The sequence below is a fragment of the Lepisosteus oculatus genome, chromosome 9 (assembly GCF_040954835.1).
Source record: "Lepisosteus oculatus isolate fLepOcu1 chromosome 9, fLepOcu1.hap2, whole genome shotgun sequence".
Lineage (NCBI taxonomy): Eukaryota > Metazoa > Chordata > Actinopteri > Semionotiformes > Lepisosteidae > Lepisosteus > Lepisosteus oculatus.
This window is the reverse complement of record NC_090704.1, coordinates 6,625,503-6,651,783: the sequence shown is the minus strand read 5'-3', so window position 1 is coordinate 6,651,783 and position 26,281 is coordinate 6,625,503. Positions and strand designations below refer to the sequence as shown.

The window sequence follows — 26,281 nt, the reverse complement described above, 5'->3', positions numbered from 1 at the left end:
CTGAGGGAGAGTATATTGGTCGGGGTGTTTAGACACGAGGCGTTTGATCAGATAAACTACCTACAAAATCAGGAATATCTAACAAGCTAAGCACACCCCAGTTGAGTGGAGAGTCCAGTTGAGCTCCTCAACTTATCAGGCTAACGAGACTGAAATTTTAAGTGAAATGACAAGACAGGATAGGGGCAAGAAACATCCTCCAACATCTCTTCATTTCAGAATTCCCCCTTGATGAACTAAAACATATCAGGAATTGAGCACTGAAGGTACTAAATTTAAGGAAAGAGCTGTATCGGAGCTATTACAATTCTTTTTTTTTTTTAGCTCTGATGGGTAGTTTGTCTTATTTTGATGCATTTTTTTCTAAGGACTCTAGTCTGTCTCCTTTTTAGTGTTATTTTTAGTTTTAGGCTCACATGCTCACATTTCTTTTATGAAGGCAGTCCTGATTACCCTTATTAAGATTTATGTCCAGTTCTGTGTGGATTAGGTTAATGCCAGGGATCTAGTGGAGAAGGTTGAGCTCCAGAATGCCTTTCTAGTCATAAACATCAATGTTGCTGGTGAACATTAGTTCTTATGAATTTATCTTAGGTATTATAAATTAATAAAATGCATTTTATTGTAATAAACCTTTACCTTCTGTACCTTTTAAGCTTTTGGCTATTTGTCTGCCAGCAAATTGTTCACATATTTGACATTTAACACAACTAAACCTCTCCATCCCTAAGTGCTACTAGTACAGTACCTCCCTTGTAAAGCCTTGTAAAGAACATACAGTATTTGTATCTTCATAGGAAGAAATAGTGCTTGAAGTGGCTCAGTGTGAACTGCAAAAGTGGTTTTGTATCGGAATCTCAAGGAAACACTAGTCAATGTAAAGTATTTTGTGTTTGTTCCCCATTGATTGATTTGCATTAAAGTACATTTAGCCACAGTAAGCGTTTTGTACAGTACATGAAGCATGATTCACATTGACAGGGATTTTTGCAATAAGGCTAAATGTAACACATTGTATATTAATGAAAACCCTGATTTTTATAGTGTAACTCAGAAAGGTTGAGAGAGCTTAACATTCATACATTTTTCAAGTGATTGCTTTGCATTTGACTATTTTACGATTACATTACTCCACGCCAAGCATTTTCTGTGTTACATATTTTAGAAGTGTTCTGAAAAAATGTACTTAGGTGAAATAACATATAGATCCCTGGAGAGAGCTAAGGTTCTGCAATTTTCAAAGTTTCCTGTATCATTTGTGATGATTTCTGTTTCCTGCTTAGGACATGTTGAGGTGAAGCACAATGAGGTCTTCATTCATGACCCCCTTCCCGACTTTAAAAATATTTCTTTTGCCATCATTATCCATTCACACAGACTCCTTACATTCTTTTAAAAGCAAAAGTTCAAATTGTCTCAAAGTTATTTTTCTGTTTTTTATTAACAAAAATGTCAAGTTCATAGTGAGATATAAACACCTCCTATTATTCCCGTTTCATATACCTTGATTTTTAAGACGCATATTAAAAATATGCCAGTATGAAAAAAAAAATCAGTATCATTTTCTGCTTTTGTTTATGTGAGTCCTCTCTTTTGCTCAAAAAATGGCTTTTTTCAGATATGTCAGATGTACCTTTCAAACAGTCTTTGAGATATTCTGTGACAGACTGCCATATTAACCCCATCCCCAGACACAAGCCAATACTAGGTAGCTTGTGAGGGCACTGACTCATGGCTTGGTACCATCTCATCCTGGCCAGTGTGAATTAAGTTTTACCCCGAGGGCTCGGCTCAGATGCGCTCATGTGAAAAAGACATACTGTACAGTACATTACAAATGTACAGTTTCCAAACGTGAGTTTAATTTCCTTTGTCTGACTTCAGACCCTGTGCTATCAACACGATAAAAACCAGTTGCAGGCCCACATATTTAAATACTGTTAAAATATTTAAATAAAAAAATGTTCTCCATAAAATTAAAGCTTGTGCATTTAAAAGATAAATAGGGTAAACATACTGTAAAAAGATAGATAAAAAGGAAAATAAACTAAGAAAATACAATTATTTTATAAGGGTTATTAAACTCAGGCATAAGACCGGAGCACTTGTAGATTGCCTTGTTTTACTGTTTTACATGGTCCATTTAATAATTTTCCTTTAATGAGTCAGGTTTAGAGATTAGAAAAATGTATGTTTTTTTCCATATTTTTCCAATCAGCCACTAAATAATCCACGTACAGTAAGTAATGCATGGCCTGGTTTATTAGTCTTAAAACTTGCAGATGTTTGGACTATGCTTTGTTTCTCAAAGACAGCACACCAGTATAAGTTGCTGTTTCTTCTAGATGAATTTTGTCCCTTTATTTTGTTTTTCTTGGGATAATACGTCTAGAAATTAACCTGTGATTTAGAGTCTTTCTCAGTCCTTCTTTTACTCTCACATCAGACGTCATACTCGGCAGTTATTTAGCCGTCTGCAAACATACAAATACTCTATTTTTTAGATGTACAGTCAGTGCTTGTAATTTCCTCCTCCAGTGGGAATTAGAAGGATTGGGTTTCTCGGAAAACTGACAGTGCGGCATTAAGAAAACAGATAGGAAGAGGAGCAGAGGCAATAAAGAAGAAATCAATTTCTTTGGCAGAGTCTCCAAATAATAAAAAGTTAAAAAACTCTTTATTGACACGAGAGGACAGAAAACAAAAAAAAATAGAAATTTCAAAATGAAAATGGTTTTTATCGTTTTCTTTCTGCTATCGCGTTCGTGCTTAGAGCGCAAGCTTCATGGTGGTGTGTAAACTAGTTTTGTTAAGAAGTAGCTACTGTATTCTTTTTCACAACACAAACCTTGCAGGGCAATTTAAAATGGTCTGTCTTGGTCGGAAATATTGCTAGTCCTCTCCCTGTAGTTTTTTTTGTATTTGTCACCTGTCAACTGTGACCTCAGAAGGCGAGAGAAATGTCCCCTGCATGGCCAATTTGTTTATTGCTTCTTTTGGATCAATATATCTGAATACTGCCAATTTAGCACTCATTGCAGAATTGATATACTGTATTGTATTTGGGAACTAGCTCTTTGCACACTTAGGTCTTTTGTGGGTAAAGGTGACCAATGATTCGCGAGTGTACTATTTCTAACAAGTCAAAGATTGTTTTAAAAGGTAAAACATGAATGTTAAAGGTAAATGCAAATATTGATATCCATTTGGGATATTTGTTACTGTACTTTGAACGAGGGCATATCTGCAGTATTACTGTATGGAATGGTAAAGTATAACTTTTACAAATGATTAAATTTTTAGTGCATTTACATTAATTATAAACTAAACAATCCTTCATTGTTATCTTTGTCTGTTTAACATCTTTGAGTGTTTTTAATTGCATTGATTGTCCTTAATATACATATTTAAGAAACACATTTTCTTAAAGTTATTATTTTGATACATTTTTAGTGTTCTACTGTTTAATACTGTATGTGACTATGGTTCAGCATCCAAGAGTACTATACATGTGACTATGCATTTTTCTTCTCATTTCTGGATGCAGTCCTTCATTATTCAGCGAAGAGAGTTTTGCAGAAACAATTTTTTCCAAGGCTGTGTCAAGTCCTTATGGGACAAAACCTTATTCTCTTCATCATATTCAAACACTACATTAGACCGGGGCACTTGGTGCATCACAAACAATCACAGAAGAGCCAGAGAAAAGTGTAAACCAAGTAGCCAGGGTATAGTTCCTATGGGAAATATGATACATTTCCCAAGGCTATAGTCCTACACATTGTGATCATTTTTCTAGTATTCATGGGCTTGCTATAGGCATAGTTAATTTTCAAAAGCAAAGTTTGTTTAAAGGGAAAAGCTCTTTCTAGTCTCTATCAGTAAAATAACTGCAAGCTAAAAATCACAGATATTACTTGTAGAAAAAGATGGAAGCTTTACATGCTGAAGTTGTCCAGAAGGTAAAATATCAGAAGCAACTTTGTGTTTTAGTCATATTTTATATCTAGGCACAGCTTTGACTAGATATAAAATGCCATCTGATTAAGAAAAAGTTCCCAGAGATAGGAGTCTCTTGATAGTGCCAGAGAAAGACAGTAAAAGTAGTTGTTTGGTATATTTTCACTTTATAACAAAAGTAAACTTTGATGTATTTCGGAAGTACAGAATATGGCACCTTATCTAAAGTTGTGTGTAGATAATCATAATCAAAATCTGTCCCTATTTATGATGCACAAATGAAATGCAACAGTCAGAGCAAATGAATCTAAATGAAATATTTTAAACATACTGTAGGTATCAAACAAAGTCTTAGAAAATGCGAACAGAAATAGAGATTACAGAATCATGGTGGGTATTTGGTTGGAAGTGTGACACAGTCACACTACAATTTAGTTATGTGCTGTATATGAGCTTTCTGAAATTACCACAGGTCTGTCAGTATTGATGCATAAACCTGAGCAGCCTACTGACTGGCTGCTGTGCAGTTTTCGACAAACAATAGCTGTTGAGTTTCCTTTTGTTGCTGGTATTAAAGTTGTTCTATTGGACTCGGATATGGAAAAAAGGTTGGCATTGTAATCTTACTGCTGTGTGGTCTTGATTTGTCCCTTGAGAAAATCAGCACTTCTGGGTTAGCTTGGCAATGGTCAAATCTGTTGGCTGCAGGACTTTGTCAGAGTATCACTGAATGGGAAAAATGTGTCCTTAATCTGCACCAAAGGCTTTCTTGTGTTATAAGAGATTTCTTCCCACATCATCACACTTGTGCCACCCCAGTGTTTGGCTTAAATAACAGAACAGTCAACATAACATTCACCACAAATAATCTCCAGAAGTTCTGTTTTCTGTCGAGACTTTAAGGAGCGAAACAGCTGTCATAAGTGAAAAACTGCACCGTTTTGACACCACTGAAGATGTACTATACTCTGGATTTCAGAAGATGGTGATATTGTCTCTCACCTGTCAGCTTGTTACCCCTGAACAGCCTGCATGTACTGTACGTATGCAGATTGTTTTCATGTACACAGTGACTGAAGAGTCTTTCTTCTTGGAAATTTTGGAAATGTAGCAACTCTAGTCTGGAAACTGTAGGGATCCAGGACTAGGATGGTGTCCTTCTCGCCTTCCAGGATATAGCCTGTCCCTCACGGAGCCAGACTTTTTTATGCTTTTTATTTCTCCTGATTACTGAAGCAGAACATCTCATTACCTGAGCTGGTTCTCTCAGAGATAGGTCTGCCTTCTGTCATATCACTAGCAATCAAGTGATCTTCATTTCTCAAGGCATGGTCATTTATTTAACTGTGCTTGATATATTTAAACAAATATTTTTTTGAATGGTTATTTATACAGATTCTTAATCAAGTCTTTTTCTATTATTTTTAGTTTAAGTCAAATCCAAACACTGACCACCTGGTCATATCACTATAGCTTAGTATTATGTTATCCCAAGAAAAAGATGCCACTCATGTACCCAGTGAAGACTTCATGTGAAATTTAGATTGTTGCATGTTCATTGACCATTGGAATATTATATGTTTAAAAAGAAAGTAGTTGTAGTAATACTTGATTCAAAGGTTTATATGATTAATAATATGATTAGATATTAAAGAAGTTCACCAATCATCTTTTATCTACAAGAACTCCCTAGCACCTGTATTTGTAGTGCCTGTGTTCTTTTGTTAATCCCCTGGGTTTGCTAATCACATTGAATTTTTCAAACAAACAGCAAAGGAAATTGTTTTCAAGGCCATGCCACAAATCAAAACACTCTTGTAATCAGGGCTGGCATTTCTAGCTAAATTTACTATTTGATTTAAAAGGAGAAAAAGGGGGGTTTGTATGGAGAGAGCAACTGTATATTTTATGTATTGTGCCAACATACACCTAATGAATACTTAAACATCTTTGTACTTAATTTTATTGCAAAACATCTGTATTTTCTAGTTATACCTGTGTCTGATCATGCTTCATATTAACCTGTTTTGTGACTGTGGATTGTAGACATTTAGCATCTTAAATTGTTTCATTTTTTTCTACAGCTGATCATATCTCAGGGTCAGTTGTCTTCAGAAAAATAAATACAGTTTCATAAGAATTTTGAAATGGATTATCATGTTTTTCTGTGATTTTAGTATACCTGAGTCTGTGCTTGTCATGGAGTGCTTGGTCTTATTCTTCAATAAATGCTTATGATATACTGTATAATAAGCATCAAAATAAACCATTCTGTGCCTGTACATTTTAGGAAAATAAATTATATAGAGTAGATGTTGGAAATTGATTTGATATCTTTAGTATAATTTGGAATAATTTATATTTCATGACTGACTGTGATTCCTGACTGATTGTGACAGTTACTTAATCACTAAATTGCCTCATTAGTGAGAGTTGCTTGGCCACAAGGGAGGAGGTGTTTTAACCTGTTGAAAGTCAAGCCTTGTGAAAATCACGAAAGAAAACTTCTGTAAGGAACAAAATGTCATGCTTGTTAAAAGAATAATGCCTTAATGCCATTGGCATATTGGAGAATGGAGCAAAAAGTCAGGTCAGTTGTACTTGCCAGCGGTGTAGACTTTTCCACTTGTATGATAAATCAAAGTTTTGTGTAGGCCACTCTGTCAGCGAGTGTGGCACAGAATGCGGAGTAAGATGCCAGTTATTTTTATTAGATTTTTTTATTAATTTGCTTAGCAGATGCCATTTTCCTTATATTGGCAGAGTAAGAGAAATCACAAGCACTGTCCAAACAGATGAGTGTTGAGGAAGGTAGTCAAGGAATTAAGCAGTTGTAATTTTTCAGTGGGTAGTTCCACTACTGTTGTCATGACAACGCCGCAAGTTGTCTTTTGATAACTAAATATGATCATGAATCCAATGGTTCATTATGGATTTTGAATAGGGTTATGTGTCATGTTTTCCTGTGATTTTAGAATGCCTGAGTTTGTGCTTATAAAAAGGGCAGTTGGTCTTATTCTCAAATAAATACTTAATCTCCGTTTCAGGGAGCATGAGAGAGATCACAGGTGCTGTCTAGACAGACGAGTTTTGAGAAGATGTTATAAGGTGGCCAGAATCTGCGTGGTTCTGATTTCACTGGGTACTTCTATCACGACAGAGACAGGGGAGTGAATGAGCAGTTCCCTGTCATAGGGGAGTAGAGGTGAGGAACATGTAATCTGGCAAGAGGGTGGAGAGAGAAAGATGAGGTACTGGGAAGTGGGGCCCAGTGGTTAAGAATGATTGTGTTGAAATGGAGTGCAGCTATAGGGAGCCTATGAAGGGACCAGAGTAACTGTGTGGCATGAGATAAATGAGGTGGAAAAAAGACCAGGCAAGCGGTAGAATTCTAAATGAGTTGGAGAGGACAAATAGCAAAGGCTGGGAGGCCAGCCAGGTAGGAACTGATGCAGTCCAAATGGGACAGTGCCAGGGCCTGAAGTAGAAGTTGTGTAAACAAGTTAGTGAGGAAGGGGTGGATCCGTGGATATTGCTCGGTAAGAAAAAGCAGGAGCAGACCAGGGTAGAAACATCATGGAAATAGGGAAGAGTAGGGTCAAAATAACACCAAGTCTCTAGACGGAAGAGAGGGTGATAGAGTCCAAAGGGATAGAGAAGGAGAGGTCCACAGAAGGGGAAGAAGAGGAAGGGAAGGAGGTCAGAGTTAGAAAGTTTTTATCTGATCTGATGGGAGTGCTTCCAGGGGGAGATGGCTGAGAGACAGACATTGAAATTGGAGGGAATGAGAGTATCGGATGGAGGAAAAGAGAAGAATGTATGAACATCATCTGCATAGAAGTGGTATGGAAAGCTATGTGAATATCAGTGGTCCTAGGCAGCAGATATAAAGAGGGATCAGCAGGGGGCCTGGCACAGACCTTTGGGGGACACCAGAGGAGAGTGAGGCACAGAGAGACAGCCATGCCAGATGGCTCTGTAAGTGTGATTGGCCAGGTGGAAGGAGAACCAGAAATAAGCAGTGTCACTTACTCCCAGATCAGCAAGTATTAAAAGAAGGACTGTGTGATACAAAGTGTTAAAGGCAGCAGAGAAGTCAAAGAGCATTAAATCAGCTGAGAGGGAAGAAGCACAAGCTGATTGAAAGACATTGGAAGCTTCAATAAAGTATTGTATACAGTTTTCTGAATGTAAAGCTACTGTAAGTGCCACGTTTCTTTTGATGCTCAGTGTAGTATGTGTGAATGACTTCGTATTATTGATTACTGTACAGTATACAAGTGAATGATATAAATCCCCAGATTTAGAGGATTATTTAACAAATTTAGTATTGCAGTAAAGGAAGTGAAATCACAGATCAACTTGGAATAAATTCCTTTTCCTGTCTGCTATAGGCAAAATCCATTCTGAACAGGCATCAATTTCAAATTAATGCTCTTATTACGCACAACACATAAAGAGAAAGACTTGAAAAGATAGTTGAACAGAACTGTTTTTCTCATCTCAAGGTCTTTTAAGAAACAATATGGTTTTGTTAGTGCGAGATTTGTATCTAGTCATAGAGTTAATCATATTATTGAACTGTTTTCAGGTTTTTTCTTAAAAATAACGCAAAGCATATTGAAATCCCATCAAGTTAAGATGATTGATTCTCTTTTCAGGGGGTTCTAACCTGCAGATTTGTTCTGTTGCATTCTTTAACATCCAAACAAATCTGTGTCTGTTAACCCATTGCACTTTTTATTGCCAAAAAACAATTGATACATTGTACCGAAATCCCCAGTGATGCGGTAAATTGATGAGGGGATGTTTTGGCCTGGAATTGCATTTTCCATGTCAGAATAGACTAAAGTGTATGTGCTGAGCTGGCTTATTTGTATGCCAGTATGAGTTTTTGACAGCTGCCTGTGCCTTCACAGTTATGATGGTCTTAGATTTTATCATCAGGGAGTGTATTCAGTATGGACGATGGGGATTTCATACTGTATGTTGGAGGTATTTGGACAAGCTGTTGGGCAAAAGCCCCTTATTACTGTAGTTAAGGCAGTTAAGGATTTTAAGGATTTCACGTCTTTTAGGATTGAAACGGAGTTCAGTACTGAATGAGAAATATAGACATCATCATATGGATTTAAATGAGAAAAAAGGGAGAGGTCTAAAAAAGGCATACAAGAATGACAAATTTTCCCAAGATACCAGATGTTTTCTCGAAAAAAATGATGGTTGTTTAAAATACTGTAGGTCATTGGTTTCTAAGGATGGTCGGGTGGATTTTAGGGTGTTTTACAATATGCAGTGTGATTGATGATATTATTATAAAGATAAATATTAATCAGTATTTTAAATAGAGATGGGAGATATGAAAAGGCTCCCAATTTGACGTTCATGTGCATTAAATTGGTAGGAAGAGGAGTTCCGAACGCTTTCTTTCTTAATAACCTTGATTTAATGGATTTCCATAGCCTTTTTTTTTAATTAAAAAAAGAAAAAAAATTGCTGATAAGAATATAAAAAGTGTTGTATGGTGAATATTTTAAAGCTATTCCCAGTTGCCTGTGATAAGCCAATGGATTGCTGAAGATATTAAGAAATATATTAAATATTGATTACAGTTTTTAAGAGTGGCTTGTAATTTCATTTCTTTTTAGAAGATAGAACTTAAAATAAATATGCATTGCATTATACTTTTATAACCTGAATTTCAAATAAGGCGAGTGTATTTGATTGGATGCATTGTCAAATCATACTACATCAAACTCAGGCTGAGATTTCTTTTTCAAGAAAACATTCTTTTGCAAGAGCTTGAGATGATGTACAGTATCACAACTTTTAGGTCAATGTTTAAAGGTTAAAATCTACAGTATATCCTTTCAAGTTGTTTCCCCTCATTGGTTTCCTAGTAACATCCAAGTGAATACGAAATAAAATAACTGCTTTTAATTGTGTTTAATAGATGAATGTGCTGTGCAGTCCTTGTATACAGGTGGATGTACAGGAATACAACAAAAATAAGGCAAGAATAAACAGGAAATCAATAAAAAATGCTAGACTACAAGACCTCTTTTGTTGTAAAGTGTAGGTCGTAATTATTAATTTGGGCCAGTTTTACTTACTGTTTCTAAAAGAAGAAAGCACAAATGATTTGATGTATTTTGCACTTAGAACATCTGAACTACTTTACAAGCAAATTGATCTTTGATGAATTGTGCAAATTGTGACGAGTAATTGTTAGAAAAATAATAATGTCTGCAAGAGAGAGGAGCTGATTTGTTCCATTGTGTTGGGATGTTTTTTTTAAAAGCTAAGTGATCTGAGGAATTCCTGTACCAGTTTCTTGAAAAAAGCCAGGGATTCAGCTTCAATGACATGGATTGGTACTGTAGATTGTTCCAGAGTCGCACAATCCTTTGTGTCAAAAAGCCCTCTTTTTCTCAAAACTCATACACTGTGAATTCTACTAGTGATTAATATGTAGGCTTGTACAGTATATATGTGTACAGTATGTTACAGATTATATTTTATACAGTATGTGTTAACATATTGATCACCTAGCACAGAGCAGAAAGACATTAAACTTCTGGCTGTTCTTGAAAGCGAGAAAATTTTGAATGGGTTTTTAATTGCTTACTCTTGTTTTTACTATTGAATAAACACTGAATATTGATTTTGGCTGTGACAAAATCTGTTTTATTCTTAGTATTTTACATTCTTGTTATTACTGTATATGCATTTTCCACTTGGACTGGTATGCTGCTGCAGGAGTAAAATCAATACTCCAATAATTTTTGACAGCTTGCACTCAAGAGTTCTAAATAATTATTTCACATTTTGAGTGGTTAAAGCATCCAAAATACATAGTACATTTGTGAAACCTGTTGCTTGTTATACTGATTTAGAAAGCCTGCAAATAAAAAAATGTTTTAAAAAAATCATGACAGCATAACACTACAAAATCAGTTTGAACAAACAACAGCTGAAGGTTAAGATACTCATTGCACGAGGTGTCATTTCCACATACTCAGTATAATACATTACTTTCTGTCTGCCATACAGTATACAGTATCTGTAGGTGGATGGTGGTTATCAACCTAAGCCTTTCTGTGCTTTTCATGAACAGAATTTAGCCAGCTTATTATAATAACTTTAAGGAAAAACATACAACTTCCTATATGTGACAGTTGTAAAATCCAGTTTTTGAATACGCTGCCAAGCCTTAAAATATGCTTACACGTGCATCGTTTCTGTTAGAAAAGCAAGCTTGTGTTCCACTTTTCAACTTTCGGCCTTGTCTGATATACTGTCAAGCTGGTTGTTCATGGTAGTGGAGAAACATGAGAGACTGTAATGCATTAGTTTAATCATTTTAAAGAAATCAATCGAATTTAAACAGGTTAAAAATACATATATATGTGAAACTGGCTCCACTCTCTATTAGCTGGTACTAATGATGCCATCACAATGCAATGCTTCCTGGTTCTGTCATCATTAGCTTACTTAAATTTATCTTTGTGAAGCAATAAAACTCTCTTCTCCTCTGTCAGAGATACTGCTAGCAGTGTTAGGTTTATTCCTACGACAGCTCAATATATTAGTATACTCCCACATCCATTATTTGTCACTTAATTTGATTACACTTGTCTTTGCTTAGACTAAATTACCTTGAGTTTAATCATATGTAATCCTTCCATCTCTTTGTTTAAAATGTGCCTTGCCTATGTATAATATGATTTAATACATCTGTAAATACACACTGCAGACCTATTTCCTGAATGTTTTAAGCTAGTCAAGTATTTCTGCATGTGTGCAATCTGTGATACACAGGCCAAAAGCTGTGACACACTGTCCCTGTCACGCCTTCTACAGCTAGAGGGCACACCTACTCTGTCCTGTTCCTAGTTTCCCTGTGCTTTGCTTGTCCTTCTGGTGTGTCTGTGTCCCACCTGAACTACTTCTGGTGTGTTTTTGTGTGGGGCTATATATTTCCGGGTCACCCTTTCCTCCTCTCTCAGCATTGAGGGTTCGGATGTCCTGAGACCCACCTAGTACCAGGTCGCCCTACGTCCATGGCATGAAGGCATTGGGATCTATCCTGACATCGTCTGACCTCCTGAGCCCAGGTTAACCCCCATTTTGCCGCTACGCATTGGGTCTTTATTGCTCTCCTGGCCATTCAATGGCATGAATTTCCTACATCCATGACAAAAAGCTGAACCATACTTTGACCCTGCGATCTTTGTTTTCCCGCATTGCTTTCGGCCTTTTTTTTTCAGTTCTCCTATTCTAATCGCAAGATGCCACTCCTGCCATCCGTGCCTGTGAGCAGGTCATTCAGCGGTATGCTTTCATGACTTCTGCGTTCGAATACCTGGCTTTCCACGGGAAGTCACTCCCCCCGGCATCCCTGACAGAATGTTGATCTTATTTTTCATCCGGTGTGCGGTGTTTTTCTGTTTTTTTTTTGTTCCTGGTTTTTTGTTGTTACTTTTTTTTTTACTCTTAGTGTTTGGTTGCCTCACTTCCTGGTTTCCATGTTCACTGGTCTCTCTGACCACTGTTTCCCTTGACTCTTGGTTCCTATCTGATGTGAGTCTTTCTCGTGTGGTTTGTTGCCCTGGTCTCCCAGGTTTATTTTTGTGGTGTGTGCTGTTGTACGTGATTTTTAAGTCACTCCCCAGAGCCCCGCCTAGCCCCCCTTTCCTCTACTCAATAAAGGTTTTTTACCTCGGAGGAGGGGGTAGCTCTCAGCCGTGGACTCCCGGAGGTTTCCTTTCAGTTAAATGAGGTTTTTCCTCTCACCAGTGCTGTGCAGCTCATTTGATTTTTGGGCGTCAGGAGCCGCCCGTGAAGGGGGGGGTACTGTCACGCTCCTACAGTACTCTGTCCTGTTCCTAATTTCACTGTGCTTTGCTTGTCCTTCCAGTATGTCTTTGTGTGGGGTATATATTTCCGGGTCACCCTTTCCTCCTTGCTCAGCGTTGAGGGTTTGGATGTCCTGAGACCCAGCTTGCACCTGAGGGCATTGGTTTCTATCCCAACAGCTAACCCCCATTTTGCCCCTATGCATTGGGTCTTTATTGCTCTCCTGGCAATTCCACAGCATGCCTTTCCGACATCTGTGACAGTCCCTTGTTTTTTAGAGTTTGCTTATGAAAATAACAAGCCTTTTTGCCAACATTTTTACTTTTTAGCTTGTGAGGTGTATCTTGCAAAACACTATAATCTACTACAAAACAAATTGCCAACAGGGACAACTAACAGTGCTCAACAAATTTAAGATCAATTTAAAAGATAAAAAGTAGTTTCTGTTCACTGAGTATCCATTTGTAATGAAATGCTATGTTCTTGACAATTCTATACCAAGCATTTCAATCCCACAAAGCACTGAAAGACAATAGCAGGAGAATAACAACAAAAAAAATCACTGAAAACAATGTTACAATAAAGTGGGAGAAATTATGTGTTTGAACCACCTTTTCATGGAAAAAGTTATCGGAAATAGATATCGAAAAATTATGAAAATGGCAACATGGAGGCAAGTAAAATTGTATGCTTGAGATACAGTAAGTGGAGTCACATAAGATGCTATTTTCTAAAATGATACATACTGTATGTTCCTCCTTGAAATGAAACTGCTTGTTGTGTAAATATTGACATACAGTACAGTATTGTTGTAGTTATAGTGCTGTATATGGTTACTTTAGTTCAGGTTTTCTTTAGGCAACTGGTCTTCTTCAGTGCACTCATAGACTGAGCATTATGCAGACTTTGGAGTGCTATGAAATATTCTTGAAAAGCCTTACTTTGTAAATATCAGTGCTAAAAATGTGTATTCCTTAAAAAAAGAGAAATTCTAACCCCATGGCTAGAAAAATTGTCTCCTCTAATAGCATTCTTGGATTCTTCCCAGTGGTTTGTTTTTAAGATCCCCTCTTTGCCAATGTCAGGTATTTTGAATAGCTTTCAGTGCTCTACATACAGCACTCATTTAAATCATTAAAGCATCCGGAGTGCAATAATGATCTTCATCCTTGCCTAACTGGATTAGAGGTAAGAATGCAGGTTTTCTCAGATGATTTGTTTGCTTTTATGACACATGGAGAGCAAACAGCATGGAACCTCTTATACTGCAGTGAATTATTTTTATATAAGCCTTCTGAAAGCATTTTATTCCAGTTTCTATTATTTTGTATTTTAAATGCACATCACCATCTGCAAATAACAAAGTTCATGATTTAAAATACTTTGATTTTTTAAGAATTTGAATCTGTAGACATGTTTTGATCTGTTTTGGGTCCTTTTTTATTAACAAATTCAAAACACTTTTAACTAACACAGCTCACTCAGTGATCACTAATGTCACTAATGCAACTGATACAGTTGATAGAATCAATATTTATGCTCTTACATGGTAAATGATGCATGTTTCTTGCACACTTTTTTTTTAATTTGCAGATACCTTGTTTATGTAATGAGTCAGTACGATGACCAGAATTTGATTTTACTTCTATATATATTTTACTACAGTCTTAATTTGATAATCTTAGGTTCCATGTTTTATCACTTGAACAAAAATATAATGTACAGTACAATTTTAAATCTGTAACTTGAGCTATTGTTACTTCACGTTTTCAGTTTATTCTACCTAGGAAGATTACACAAATACAGTATACTTGAACTATGCATTGTATGTTATTTTATACTTTATATTTGTTATTTTTTCAAAAAATCATGAACTTGTAAAGTCCACAGAGTGTGTATGTACAGTATATACTGTAGATTTCAATGAAATACTGAATAATGTAAAACATGTACAGTACAGTATTCTTTCCAAATTGTAAAGGTCAAGTATGTCACATCACACTTTTTTCTTGTGGAATGCAGAGCAAGTTATTATTGTACTGCTTTGAAAGAAAACTAATTAACAGCGTTAAAAAGGTCAAATTCTATTGGAAGCTCCATAACAAAATGAATCCCACAGCGTTTGAAGGATCAAATCCAGATTTTGCTGTTTGCCAGCAGTGGTAGGTTCTCACTCACAGGGAGGACAGAATTTTTATTTTTAATTAGGGTTTGGTGACTGTGGACTGCTGTTGTCTAGGGCATCTATAACATACCTTGTGATTAATGAGTTGCCTGCAAGACTGGCCTGTTAGAGTGGATGCTGTGTCTTTTTTCCAATTGACACTTCACTTGGACTGTTTTCCTTTTACAATCCACTGTGTGAAATAGTGATAAGACGTCAACACACAAGGACCTGGGGACATGAGTGGAAATTAAGTTGAATGGCCCCAAAGATAGAAAATAGGAGACACTTCTTTTACATGGAAGATTCCTCTGCAACCAAACTCCAAAGTATTGCAGTTGAAACTGATTCAATGACCTCTAAAACTCTCTTTAAGAGTTCGGGATATAAAAGATTATATATATATAAGATAGCAACCAAACAAGGAAGTTTGAACGACCTTCTCTTGTACAGTATATTCTTGGTGACGTGTTTATAGTCTTCCTGGAACTTCAGCCCTGTAAGAAGGTACTGTAGGAGCAATTCTTATGGAGTTTAATTTCATTATTTAAAACTCAGGTTAAGGAGATTACATTTTAATTGGTTGTGTTCTCTTCTTCTCACCTCTTCCACTAGGCTTTCTGTATCTCTTCTCTGTTCTTTTACATCCGGGACCCATTGATTCTCCACGCTAGCACCTGAGTGGTGGAATGACCCGCCATTAGTCATTCATGCTTCAGTCTGTGACCTGCAGCACCTGCTCTGAACCCGTCTGTCCTGACACCAGCTGTGGTCTCTGAGCTCTGAGGCTGGCAGTTTGTTGACTTCTATTCACTGTAGACACAGCGTGCAAGCCACCAGGCTCTCTGTTATAGTTTAAAGTCCACACTGTTTGTACACCATTTCATATTGTCTGGCACTGGCAAGCTCTTCTCACATGTCCTGCTCTTATTTCTCATTTCCTTAGCTTGTTGTACTGTAAATACGCATTACTTTACATTACATACAGCCTGCATGCTGTATAAGGAAAAACAAAGTATATCTTACTGTAAGTCACCCTGAAGAACTTTGTCTGTCAAGCAAATCTTCAAAAGTGAAACATGAACAAGTGGAAACTACAGTATGTGGAAATGCATTTGAATCCGAGAACCGGAGGGACTTTTTTATACAAAGATTTGAGGGGGTCTAGAAACGAAGCTCCCCAGCTCTGTTATTGAAGTTATTGTTATTATTGCCCGATGAGATGTTCTGATCAGTTAGCTGTGTAAAACCAAATGAAAAAATACTCATATTTTATTATGCAAGAAAAAAAAAACTCTAGAATTTGTTTGGTCAAATATTTTTAAATAGGAATACTGTGCTGAGCTTTTGTGAAATGTAGAAATTCTTTTTTGTATTAAGCTGAACAGAATTTCTTGTTAGCATGTTGTTTTTTAAGCTCTCCATTGCTAGTTGCCCCAGATATTTTACCTTACAAATTGAGTAGCCCATGTGGTAGAGTAACTAAATATTAAGCAGATTCAACAGTAGTGAAGACTTGTTTCTTTTCTTTTCAAGCACAGCTTTTTGTTGGTACTGTTGACATTTTGAAAGTATTTTGACTGAATTTGGAATTCCATTTTTACTGAACATATAATGTTGTCTTTTTCTCCAACTGAGATGGCCCTAGAGTCATTGTTACTGGGGCATATCTAACACCAGAAGTGGTGGAACAATACTTTAACAGTTTTGGGAGCACTTAAAGCTGAAAAATCTAAATAAACGTCCCCTAAAGTATCCTTTTTTATTTCTTTTTCGTATAGATGAAATGCAACTGTGATCCATATTTGTGTTTTGTTTTATTGCCGCCCTTTATTCTGCAGAGAAGACAAATAAGACGCATAATTTGCTTTTAGAAAGCACCGTTGAATCTTTACGTTGATGGGAACAGTTGAAGTGCTTTTATCAAGAGCTCTGGAAGTCATTCAGGGGGTTTGGTGCTTTTAGGTAGCAAAAAAACAACCGTAATAATGATGAATGTTAAAATCACCAGCCATTTATTTTAGTGCAGGCCTTGTCATAGTAAGGAACAATAGGCAGGGATTTACAGCAGTTACATGTGGTATAATGATCAGATACAATAATCAGGCATATTCTTTCAATATGAAGGAGGTGTCTGTTATTAGGCTAGTTTTCCTTGTTATTCTAATTAATTTAAGGGGGGTAGCAAAAAGTTGCAAAACAAAATACGTAGCAGTTGCGGACAAAATGACAAACACAACCATTTTTGCAGTGTTTTTTCCTGAAGTACGGATGTATTTTTATAAATGCATTATTTATAAATAATTTTATATCCTAATAATTGCTTTCCTGTAAAAAGCACTGTATTAAAAAAAAAAACATAAAAACCTTTACTCAAAAGCTTTACTGAAATAATTGTACTGTAAAAGGATCAAATTTAAAAATTATTGCATTCAGTATCAAATCAGCCTTTCTCAGGTGCACTCTTAGCTCACTTTTCTGAGCTGGAAATTAACTCTTTTAGAAAAGAAGTAAATCTGTTGCTTAGACATCATAACAAATTTGTTTATACAGTACATGTATCTAGATAGACAGATTATTAATCCCGTGAAGGAAATTATCTGTACAGAATTATAGAATTAGTAATTTTGCACCAGGCATTTACTAAAGTTGAGACTTCCTTTCCGCTAAATCAGCACTGTAGAGCCAAGCAGATAAACTCTTTATTTTTTTAAATTCTAAATCATACAGTTTGGTATGACCCAGTTAATTGTATGAGGTTGCATCAGTCTCTTCACTTAATAGTGTTTCTCCTGAAGACATAGCACCAATGCCTATTTCCTCATCTGAGCTAAAGGACATGACAAAGGGTAAATCTCTTGGTGTTAATGGCATCCCTCCTGAATTTTGTCTGACATTTGAGCTCCAATTAGTCCCTCTGCTGCTTAAAATAATACTGTATATGCTGCCATTCAGGAAGGTTCATTTAGAATGGATGTTAATACTGTTGTTACTGAATGTCTCTGTCATTTAATAAAGAATAAGATTTTATTCATATGCCTTTGTTTTGCTATCTCTACCTGTTTTGGTTTTATCATGGTATTCCTGTATCTTTGTGTCTGCTTCAGGAAAGTCTAGTCTGTTTATATAGTCATCAAGAATTGTGTTTTGGCTCCATAATTCTGCCATTAATTACTACTTGGTGTTTGGTGAAATGAGTCACATAAACATGTCATTCTTACACTCTATTTTCTATAATTGTGAACCCCTTATAGGTGATTCCCACTTCTTTTCTTGACTTTTCATACTCTAGCAGATATTTTTAAAGAGTCTTCACCCATTTCAGGACCTACGGTTTCTTTTCAAATTGTCTGTCAGGACTTCTCGAGCACAACTTAGAGAGTAGCTTCCCCCAGCAACCTTATTGTCTCAGTTCATTTAAACCCAGAGCAGCTGTTACTATTTGGAATACGGATGTAGGAATCCTGAAGAAAAGTATTTTAGGTGATACACTGTAAGTATGGTTTCCAACAATTCAAATTTTTGTCATACCATGCACTTGATCACATGAAAAATTCTGTGGACATCCTGTCTAGGGAGTGTAGTTAGTAGGGGTTTTCAACATCTGGCTGTTTTAAGGTTTGAAAATGGGTTTCTTCTTTGGGTTTTCTGTTCTCAGCAAGGTTCCATTCCTTGCTCTCCCCTTGTACTCTTGTTGAATGATAACACCAGTCCTGACTTCTCATAGCAGCAGAAATAGATTTGGTTGGCTGCTTTCACCCCAACTAAAAAATGTTGGTGCTGCATTGGGGGCCTTTTAATTCCTCTTTCTGACAATTTTGGATTGAATCCCAATCTTGATATCATTTATATAGAGCTTCCAACTGCTTGTACCCATGGTGCCAGTGTCTGTTTCTTCTAAGGAGGCTTCAGATGACGTAGCCATGCATAAACACTGCTAACCCTAATACCAAGTGCAAATGAAAAATACACACATAGTAAAATATAGTGTTCTTGGACGCAGGAGTATAGCAAAAATACTAGTGTTCCCCTGGTGAATACAACCTTCATTTTTATTAATGTGCTTTGCCTGTTCACTTTTGAGATATCGGTGTGGCCTGATAGTTCTGTGGTGTGCTGCTGTAAGATGGCTTCAACATTTTCCATCTCAGGGGAGACTACAGTGAGTCGTGGTTTGCTCAACGGGTTGTAACGTGAAGTGCTTTGAGATTCTTGACTGTGTTTAAGAAGCTGGTTGTTCTCTGCCGCAGGGAGGGATGATCGCGCTGCTGTTGTCCATCCTGTGCCTGGTCCTGATCCTGTACACTCGGCGTCGCTGGTGCAAACGGCGGCGCGTCCCTCAGCCCCAGAAAAGCGCCAGCGCCGAGGCCGCCAACGAGATCCACTACATCCCCTCGGTGCTGATGGGCGGGAGGGAGAGCCTTCGCAATTCCCGCGGGCAGGGGCACAACTCCAGCGGGACCCTCAGCATCCGCGAGACACCCATCCTCGATGGCTATGAGTATGACATCACCGACCTGCGGCACCACCTGCAGCGCGAATGCATGAATGGAGGGGAGGACTTTGCCAGTCAGGTCACCCGAACATTGGACTCCCTGCAGGGCTGCAATGACAAATCTAGCATGGACCTCACTCCTGGTGCGTAAGACAGTGACATCAATTCAGATCTTAACCTGATATGCCTGGTGACTTCTACTGAAATGATTTTAGTAGAATTTACTCATGTACTGCAGTGATGCTTTGACTGGTAGATTGTAAAAAAAAAAAGAAAAAGTCTTTATCTCAAGGCCAAGAAATAGATGACACATGATTTTTCCATGCCATTCCTGAAGATAGTGTTTGGATAAAAAAAGCTAAAAAATAATGAAAAATTTAAAGAATTGGAATAAAAGGTTCTAACTTCACTGTCAAATGTAATACTTTTCAGTGTCATGCCTTTGAATTTTACCGATGATTCTTTAATGCAAGAGAGACATAATGTCAAAGGATATTGAAAAGACTTTGAATAATACTTTCACAAACTACTCTACATTTTAATCTGAAAAGGCCATTTTGAATATCTGTTTATTCAGTTCCAGAATTGAATTATAGGTTCATTCCAAAAATATTTTGTAATTGTTTAAGCAAAAATAATCTGAAACACAGTCCAATCCATTTGTCTTAATTTTAACTTTTTAATAAACCTTAAAATGAAAGTAAAAAAGTCTCAGATGATGGTTCGCATAAATATGTGTATAATGGGTGAGTTATTTTAAACTGGCAATAATACATTTCCAAATGTCTGGAGGCACTGAGCAGCAAAGGATGTGCTACTGAATTAATTTTAGCTTCACTTTTCATGCTTTTACCAATTATTTTTTTACAATAAAATACTTTAAATTACAGAAGATTGGCAATTCAAGTGTAAAAGGACCTTTTTTTTGTCAACCTTATCTATCACAATTTTGGTACAGCATGCCAAAACGTACACAGCTTTTTGATCTTGGCATTACAGTGAGAATTCCTGTTTGGCTTAAGCTTTCCCTACACTTCTGTATTGCTCCTAATTGTGTGTTCTGTATCATCAGGCAGTGACAACACAAAGTTGTCCCTAATGAGCAAGTACAAGGATAACATCATTGCCACCAGTCCTGTAGACACCAATCACCAACAAACAACTCTCCTTCCTCACAACACCTCCAGTAATCAGCGCAAACGCCTGTCTAACAAGACAAGAGGTGAGTCATCTGTTTCCATTTATAATTGCTTTTTTTTGCTCATTAATTACATGCTGTAAAATGTGCAACATGTAATCGAAACCGTGATCTCAGAAGCACTGCAAAATGCCCCTTGTCGTCAGAGCAGGCCAGCGGGTTCAGTGTTCATACTCAGGAGGTTTCCCTTCAGCGATAAAGACCTTCCTTCTGAATTGTTCCAGCCACTCTCAATACAAACTGTCTACACCCTCTCCCAGTTTCCTTTTCTACTAGAGCAGATGCCGAGAGTCAGTTATGTGCCGTCTATTCTGCAGAGCCTGTCCTTGGCTTCCATATACTGTACAACATTTTTATCCTATAGGATCCCAGTACAGTGTTAATACTGTATAAAGATCCCAGCCACTTCATTGACCACTGAAAGTCCAGCTACAGTATACTGTACATCTACAGTATGCAAAAGACTGCTGTTTCACTAAGGTCCTAATAAAAGTATTTTTTATATTGATTAGACTACTTCACAAGTTGCGAAGTTAATAAAATTCTTGCTGATATTTTGCTTGCTGAAAGGAAGATATGGAAATTAAATACAATTAACACTTTGAACTTTTTATATTTGGTTTAGTTGCATGGTTTTGGATGATTTTGCTGTAATAATACCTGTTCATCTTGGGGTCAGGGAAAGAAGTGCTGTCTCAGAAATGAAGGTCACGGGATTCTTTCTTGTCACTAAAGTCTCACTTTTAGCAAATGACACAGCACTGAGATCTTTCTTTCTGTAAATGCTGATTATTCAATTAGGAAAAAATATTTTTTGTGTAACCCTGGAAGACACTATTTTATGTTTAAGGCAATGTCTTTTGCACCTCAACTTTAGAAAGCATATAACTAAAAACCAAAGTCTTTCTTTATCAATAATAGAATTGTGTAAACAATGACCAGTGGCCATAATTGAACAGTAAATATGCAAGCAGATACGATTCATACTTTATATTGTGAGAGGACAGTGAAACATGGGAGAAGAATGAGTGAATGAGTTTGATACACACTTGCTAAAGATTCAGTATTTTTTCTTATTCTGTAACAAAATAAAAGCACTTCCAGTCCTGAAAATGATCCATCTATTTTCCAATTTTTCGGCTTCTCTGTCGCTTGGAGTTAAAAACATCCTTTGGTCTCCTGCTTTCTAAACACAATTTGTGACAGCCAGAGGCAGGTATGAAATGGAGATTGCTACCTTTAGCTTTCAGAATTAGACATTCAACATTAGCATATTTTTTTCTCTCTCGTTCAGTGAACTCATTGTTTATTTGCGATCCCTGAGAAGAATCTAATGTATGTATAAGGATGTAAAGAGATATAAGTTTTATATAAATCTGTTTATGCTTTTGAAGATTTCTTTGGAATTCACAATGGTACTTTTTTAAAACATGTAATGTAACTCTCTGCAGCAATATTTTCCATACGACTGAGATTTATTTGTGAAACAAATCATCTCGGAATAAAGCATGCCCTGTATATAATATATAGCAGATCAATGTGGCTGGTTTGTGTTTTACCCCAGATCTATCATTGGTTAAAATATGATCTATCACAGAATAAAATCTGCAGAATGGTGTCTTTCAGACAGCTGGGTGGACTGTCCGTGGTACACTATGTTGTAATATGGGCAGAAGGTAGGATAATGTCAAATAATAACTAAGCAACACAGGTGCCTTTAAATTAAAAGAAAACAGGAGATGTACGGACAAAAGATTCAGAATTTCACTTTGACAGAAGTCTTTCCAAGCTGTTAGCATTCAGGAGCTGTTTATACAACCCAAGATACCTAATTAAGTGCTGGACAAAAAAATAATAAAAAAGGCATCTAAAAGCATATACTGTAAGGTTCAACAGCTGTAAGTGAATCAGGATTTAAGTATAAACTGCCAGTCTTTTTCCTGTGGCAGTTGTGGCCATTTGGACAAATTGACCACATCACTGCCATGGCTAGAGCTACATTTTTGGAAGGAAGGCCAATTCGAGGAACTTGCTGGGCACAGTCATTGACATCACTCTGTGATGTTGAAGGTAGTGAAATCCAAAGTCCTTGATATCTCCCTTGGCTATTCTGTTTTCCTCATCACATTTTGCTGTGTAGTACCTCCATGCCATCAGCTTTTAAAGTCATTGTCTTGCAGATATCTTGTCACAGTCTTTAGAAGATGATTCTAAAATCTGGTATTTCTAATTTTGACTTCATCGGCTAGTTTAGAAACTACATGTAAAATAAAGAAATATCAGTCTGTGATATCAGGCTGTGTCCAGTTAATCTTTGGCTTTCAATCATTTATGGTCGAGGCTGACTAATGGTAGTGGATACAGATTTACATTATGAAACAATTAAGATTCATTCCTAGCAACCACAGAACTCTGTTCTAAAAAGGTTTTTATTCTCAAGCTATGTGTTGAATTCCAATAGACACTTAATCTGTTGAATATTTAAAAGAACCATTTTTTTCTCCACTTCTCCATGGTGATTTACACTTTTTATCCCTTATCTAATGGTTAAAGCAACTGTGTTGTCTGTTCTGGGTACTGAAAGGTGTTCAGCTAATTTCTTTGAAGATAACTCTTTTGTTCTTTATAATTCTAATCAGAACACATTTTTTCTTCTATCAGTCTTTTTTAACTTTTTTTTTGAGGATTCACTGTGTTTTAAGGCTTGATAATAGTCCTTGAATAACGGGTTCTCTCATCCTATCCATAGTTTCATTGGATGTTCATTCAAACTGTTTTAATTGGATGCAAGGTCTTTTTCACAATATGCTCAGATTTAACTATTCACAAAAATTCCGTCTTAACAAGGAAAAAAAGTTTTTTTTGCAGGAGGATCATATGCAGTGAACCTCCCGTACAGACAAAGGGCATCACTTAGGGGTATTCACCTTTTTTTTCTCCAAACGTTGTGTGGTTCATTGAGTTTCACTGAGTAATGGCAATGTTCCAAAACAGCCTTTCAACTGAGTTCATTTCAGTTGAACCAGACTGAGACCTTTTCATAGTTCATTTTCAAATGACCCACACTCAAAAGTAAGTGTGAGTTTATGCTTCTCCATCTACAAGGAAAATTCAGATAGGTAATATGTAAATCACAACATGGATTTCTGCAGTGCTGGCCAAACTGCAAGATTAAGGTAGGACAGTTAGACTGGCAGAAGACCATGAAGCTATTGGATTGGCAGGGCCAAGCACTGCCTAACCATTGAGTCTCAGACTGAGACTCAGGCAGAAACGACAGATGTTTTTTTGGGGGGGTAGAGATCGAAAGACCTAACAGCTGAAGAATGAGTGACCTTTCTTGCATAGATGGAGGTAGCGACGCTGAAATGACTTGGCAAGAAAAGTAGGTTGATAACAACAAAGAGCTCTGAAATGGAATTGAGTTTTGAAGGTGTCGGGAGGTGTGAGAGAGGGTGAATTTCAGAGTTGAGTGTTTCCAGGGTGTTAACTGGAATTCGAAATGATAAAATCCATTCTGTAGGTTGTCTAGTAGAAATTCCACGAATGGGTGGTCTGAATGACTAACAAGCACGCTGCAGATGGGGGGATGTGGATAGATATACAGTACATATCTGGAAGAGAGCTGCTGGTCATCTGTGGACTGCGAGACTGATAAGCCTGGAGTGAGCTGGGGAGCTGAAGAATGCATGGGAGCTGAGCTGGATAATGGAAGAGGCAAAAGGTAGAGGCAAAAGCTGTGGCTCCAGGGCAGAACGAAGTAGAGTGGGCTTTGAAAGCACAGACCCTACAGGCATGAGCTGTGAGACTGCTTAATACATTGTGAAAGAAGTTGTTATCAGTCAATGATATCATCATATGTGGCAAAGACATCAGCTGCTCTTGGTGAGAAAGCTTTGTGGTAACCATAGACCATAGTAGCACCACATCTCCGGAAGTTTAGATTTCAAAAGTTATTTTAGAGTTAAGAAGGTAAGGATTGCGGCATTAAAGGCTGACAGCGAGGAGTGGTGAATAACCGCCTGGGGACTTTAAGCTATTGATGTGTTGAGAGTGAAGGCAGGTCTAGCAGACAGAGTAGCGAGGGCGGAAGGGGCTGTAGCTGGAAGCAGGGCTGAAGGGAATGCACTTTCCACCTTATCAAGAGGAGTGTTGAGGTCAACTATAGAGTGAGAGCGAGTCAAGAATATGAAGTGATTGGTTAAGATATGGTGTTAGAAGGGGGACCGGGTGGCTTTGAACCTAGAGAAGCAGAGAAAATTGTCCATTATGGTGGAGGCGGAGCTGGAGGAGCTACTGCTGAGATAGGAGACAGGATTGTTTCTGCTGAAAGGGAGACAGAAGAAGACAAAGGCCCAAACAACCGCATTGTGGAGAAATGGGAATGAAGTTATCGAAAAATCGAATTTCAGGAGCTTGGTGATAGGCCAGTACTTGTAGAAAAGCCAAGCTGGGGTATCCTGAGAAGTGTGATGCCACTTGGAGCATCGTGATCCTGGTGGCAGGCGTGTAGGGGAAACTGAGATGCTGCCAGGAGGCGAACGTGAAAGAACAAAGGGGATCACAGAGTATTCTTGGGGCGTCTTCAATGTCTTTGGAAGACGATGGACAAATGGGCAGCCATAAGTCTAGTGCTAAAACTCAAACTTTGAACTCGAATTTTAGACAGTGTTTGAGAACTACTGTATAAATAGAGAGTCGAAAATTGAATAATTGGGGAAGAGGACGAGTGCTGGTGGGCTCTGAGTTGGGTTTACTTGGAAGAGAACTATATGGGGAAAAATCGATACAATTCTTCTGAATTCAAAGAATACATTCTTCTAAATGATATCTGACACAACTACTGATAGATTTTTAGACCATTTTGGTCTGCTTAGTTATGAAGCAGATTTATTGTACATCACAGAAGTTTGCTCCTGGCTTGAAAACGTTATATGCTTTATGTTTTAATGAGATATCACTGGCTCTAGTTTAGTATGTGAACTTCTCCTTCTCTTGAAAAATATACTGAAGGAACATACAGTAATCATAAAAACTATGCTGAGAATTCAGGACAAAACAAAGTTAGAAAACAGAATCTTCTGTACACATTTGCTATTATGATAAACACCTGGTAACCTTGAGTATCTTTGGTTACGTCGAATGTTTCTGCTTTGTGGCAACCTAGTTGTCTAGAAAGGGAATTTTTTAATATTTCATGTATTCTCATTGTCCAAATATTTTCATTAATATATTACCGATTCTTACACTATATGCACAATGTGTTATCTGTTTAAAGATTGAATATTTTGCAGAAAACTGGCAATCTAATCTTCACATTTTGTTCTATTATGTACCATTTGTTCTTTCAAAGCTTTTTATGTGGGGGTACTATATGTCTAAAATGTACTTTTTAGCCTTCAGTGATCCACCAGAATTGTAATATATTTAATAGAGCAGCAGTAAAGTAAAAAAAAAACAGGCAAAATATAGCAGATTAAAAAATCTTTAAAATGTTTTAGAAATATTAATCTTAGTAAGCTTTTCATCTTTATTTTTCACATAATGATACAAATGCAGCTGTAAGTACTAGCTAGGCCATAGTTACAAAAGATCTTACAGTATG

General features: G+C 37.1%; 1 protein-coding gene across 4 annotated transcripts in view; it reads left to right on the top strand.

Moving 5' to 3' along the window:
* Positions 1-26,281, top strand: part of astn1 (astrotactin 1) — a 250,514-nt gene that overhangs the window by 55,959 nt on the left and 168,274 nt on the right. For all 4 annotated transcript variants that reach the window (XM_069194050.1, XM_006634718.3, XM_069194051.1 and 1 more), the window contains exons 3-4: positions 19,234-19,621; positions 20,551-20,700. In XM_069194050.1, coding sequence (XP_069050151.1) covers positions 19,234-19,621; positions 20,551-20,700 — 538 coding nt within the window. The remainder of the gene's footprint in view (positions 1-19,233; positions 19,622-20,550; positions 20,701-26,281) is intronic.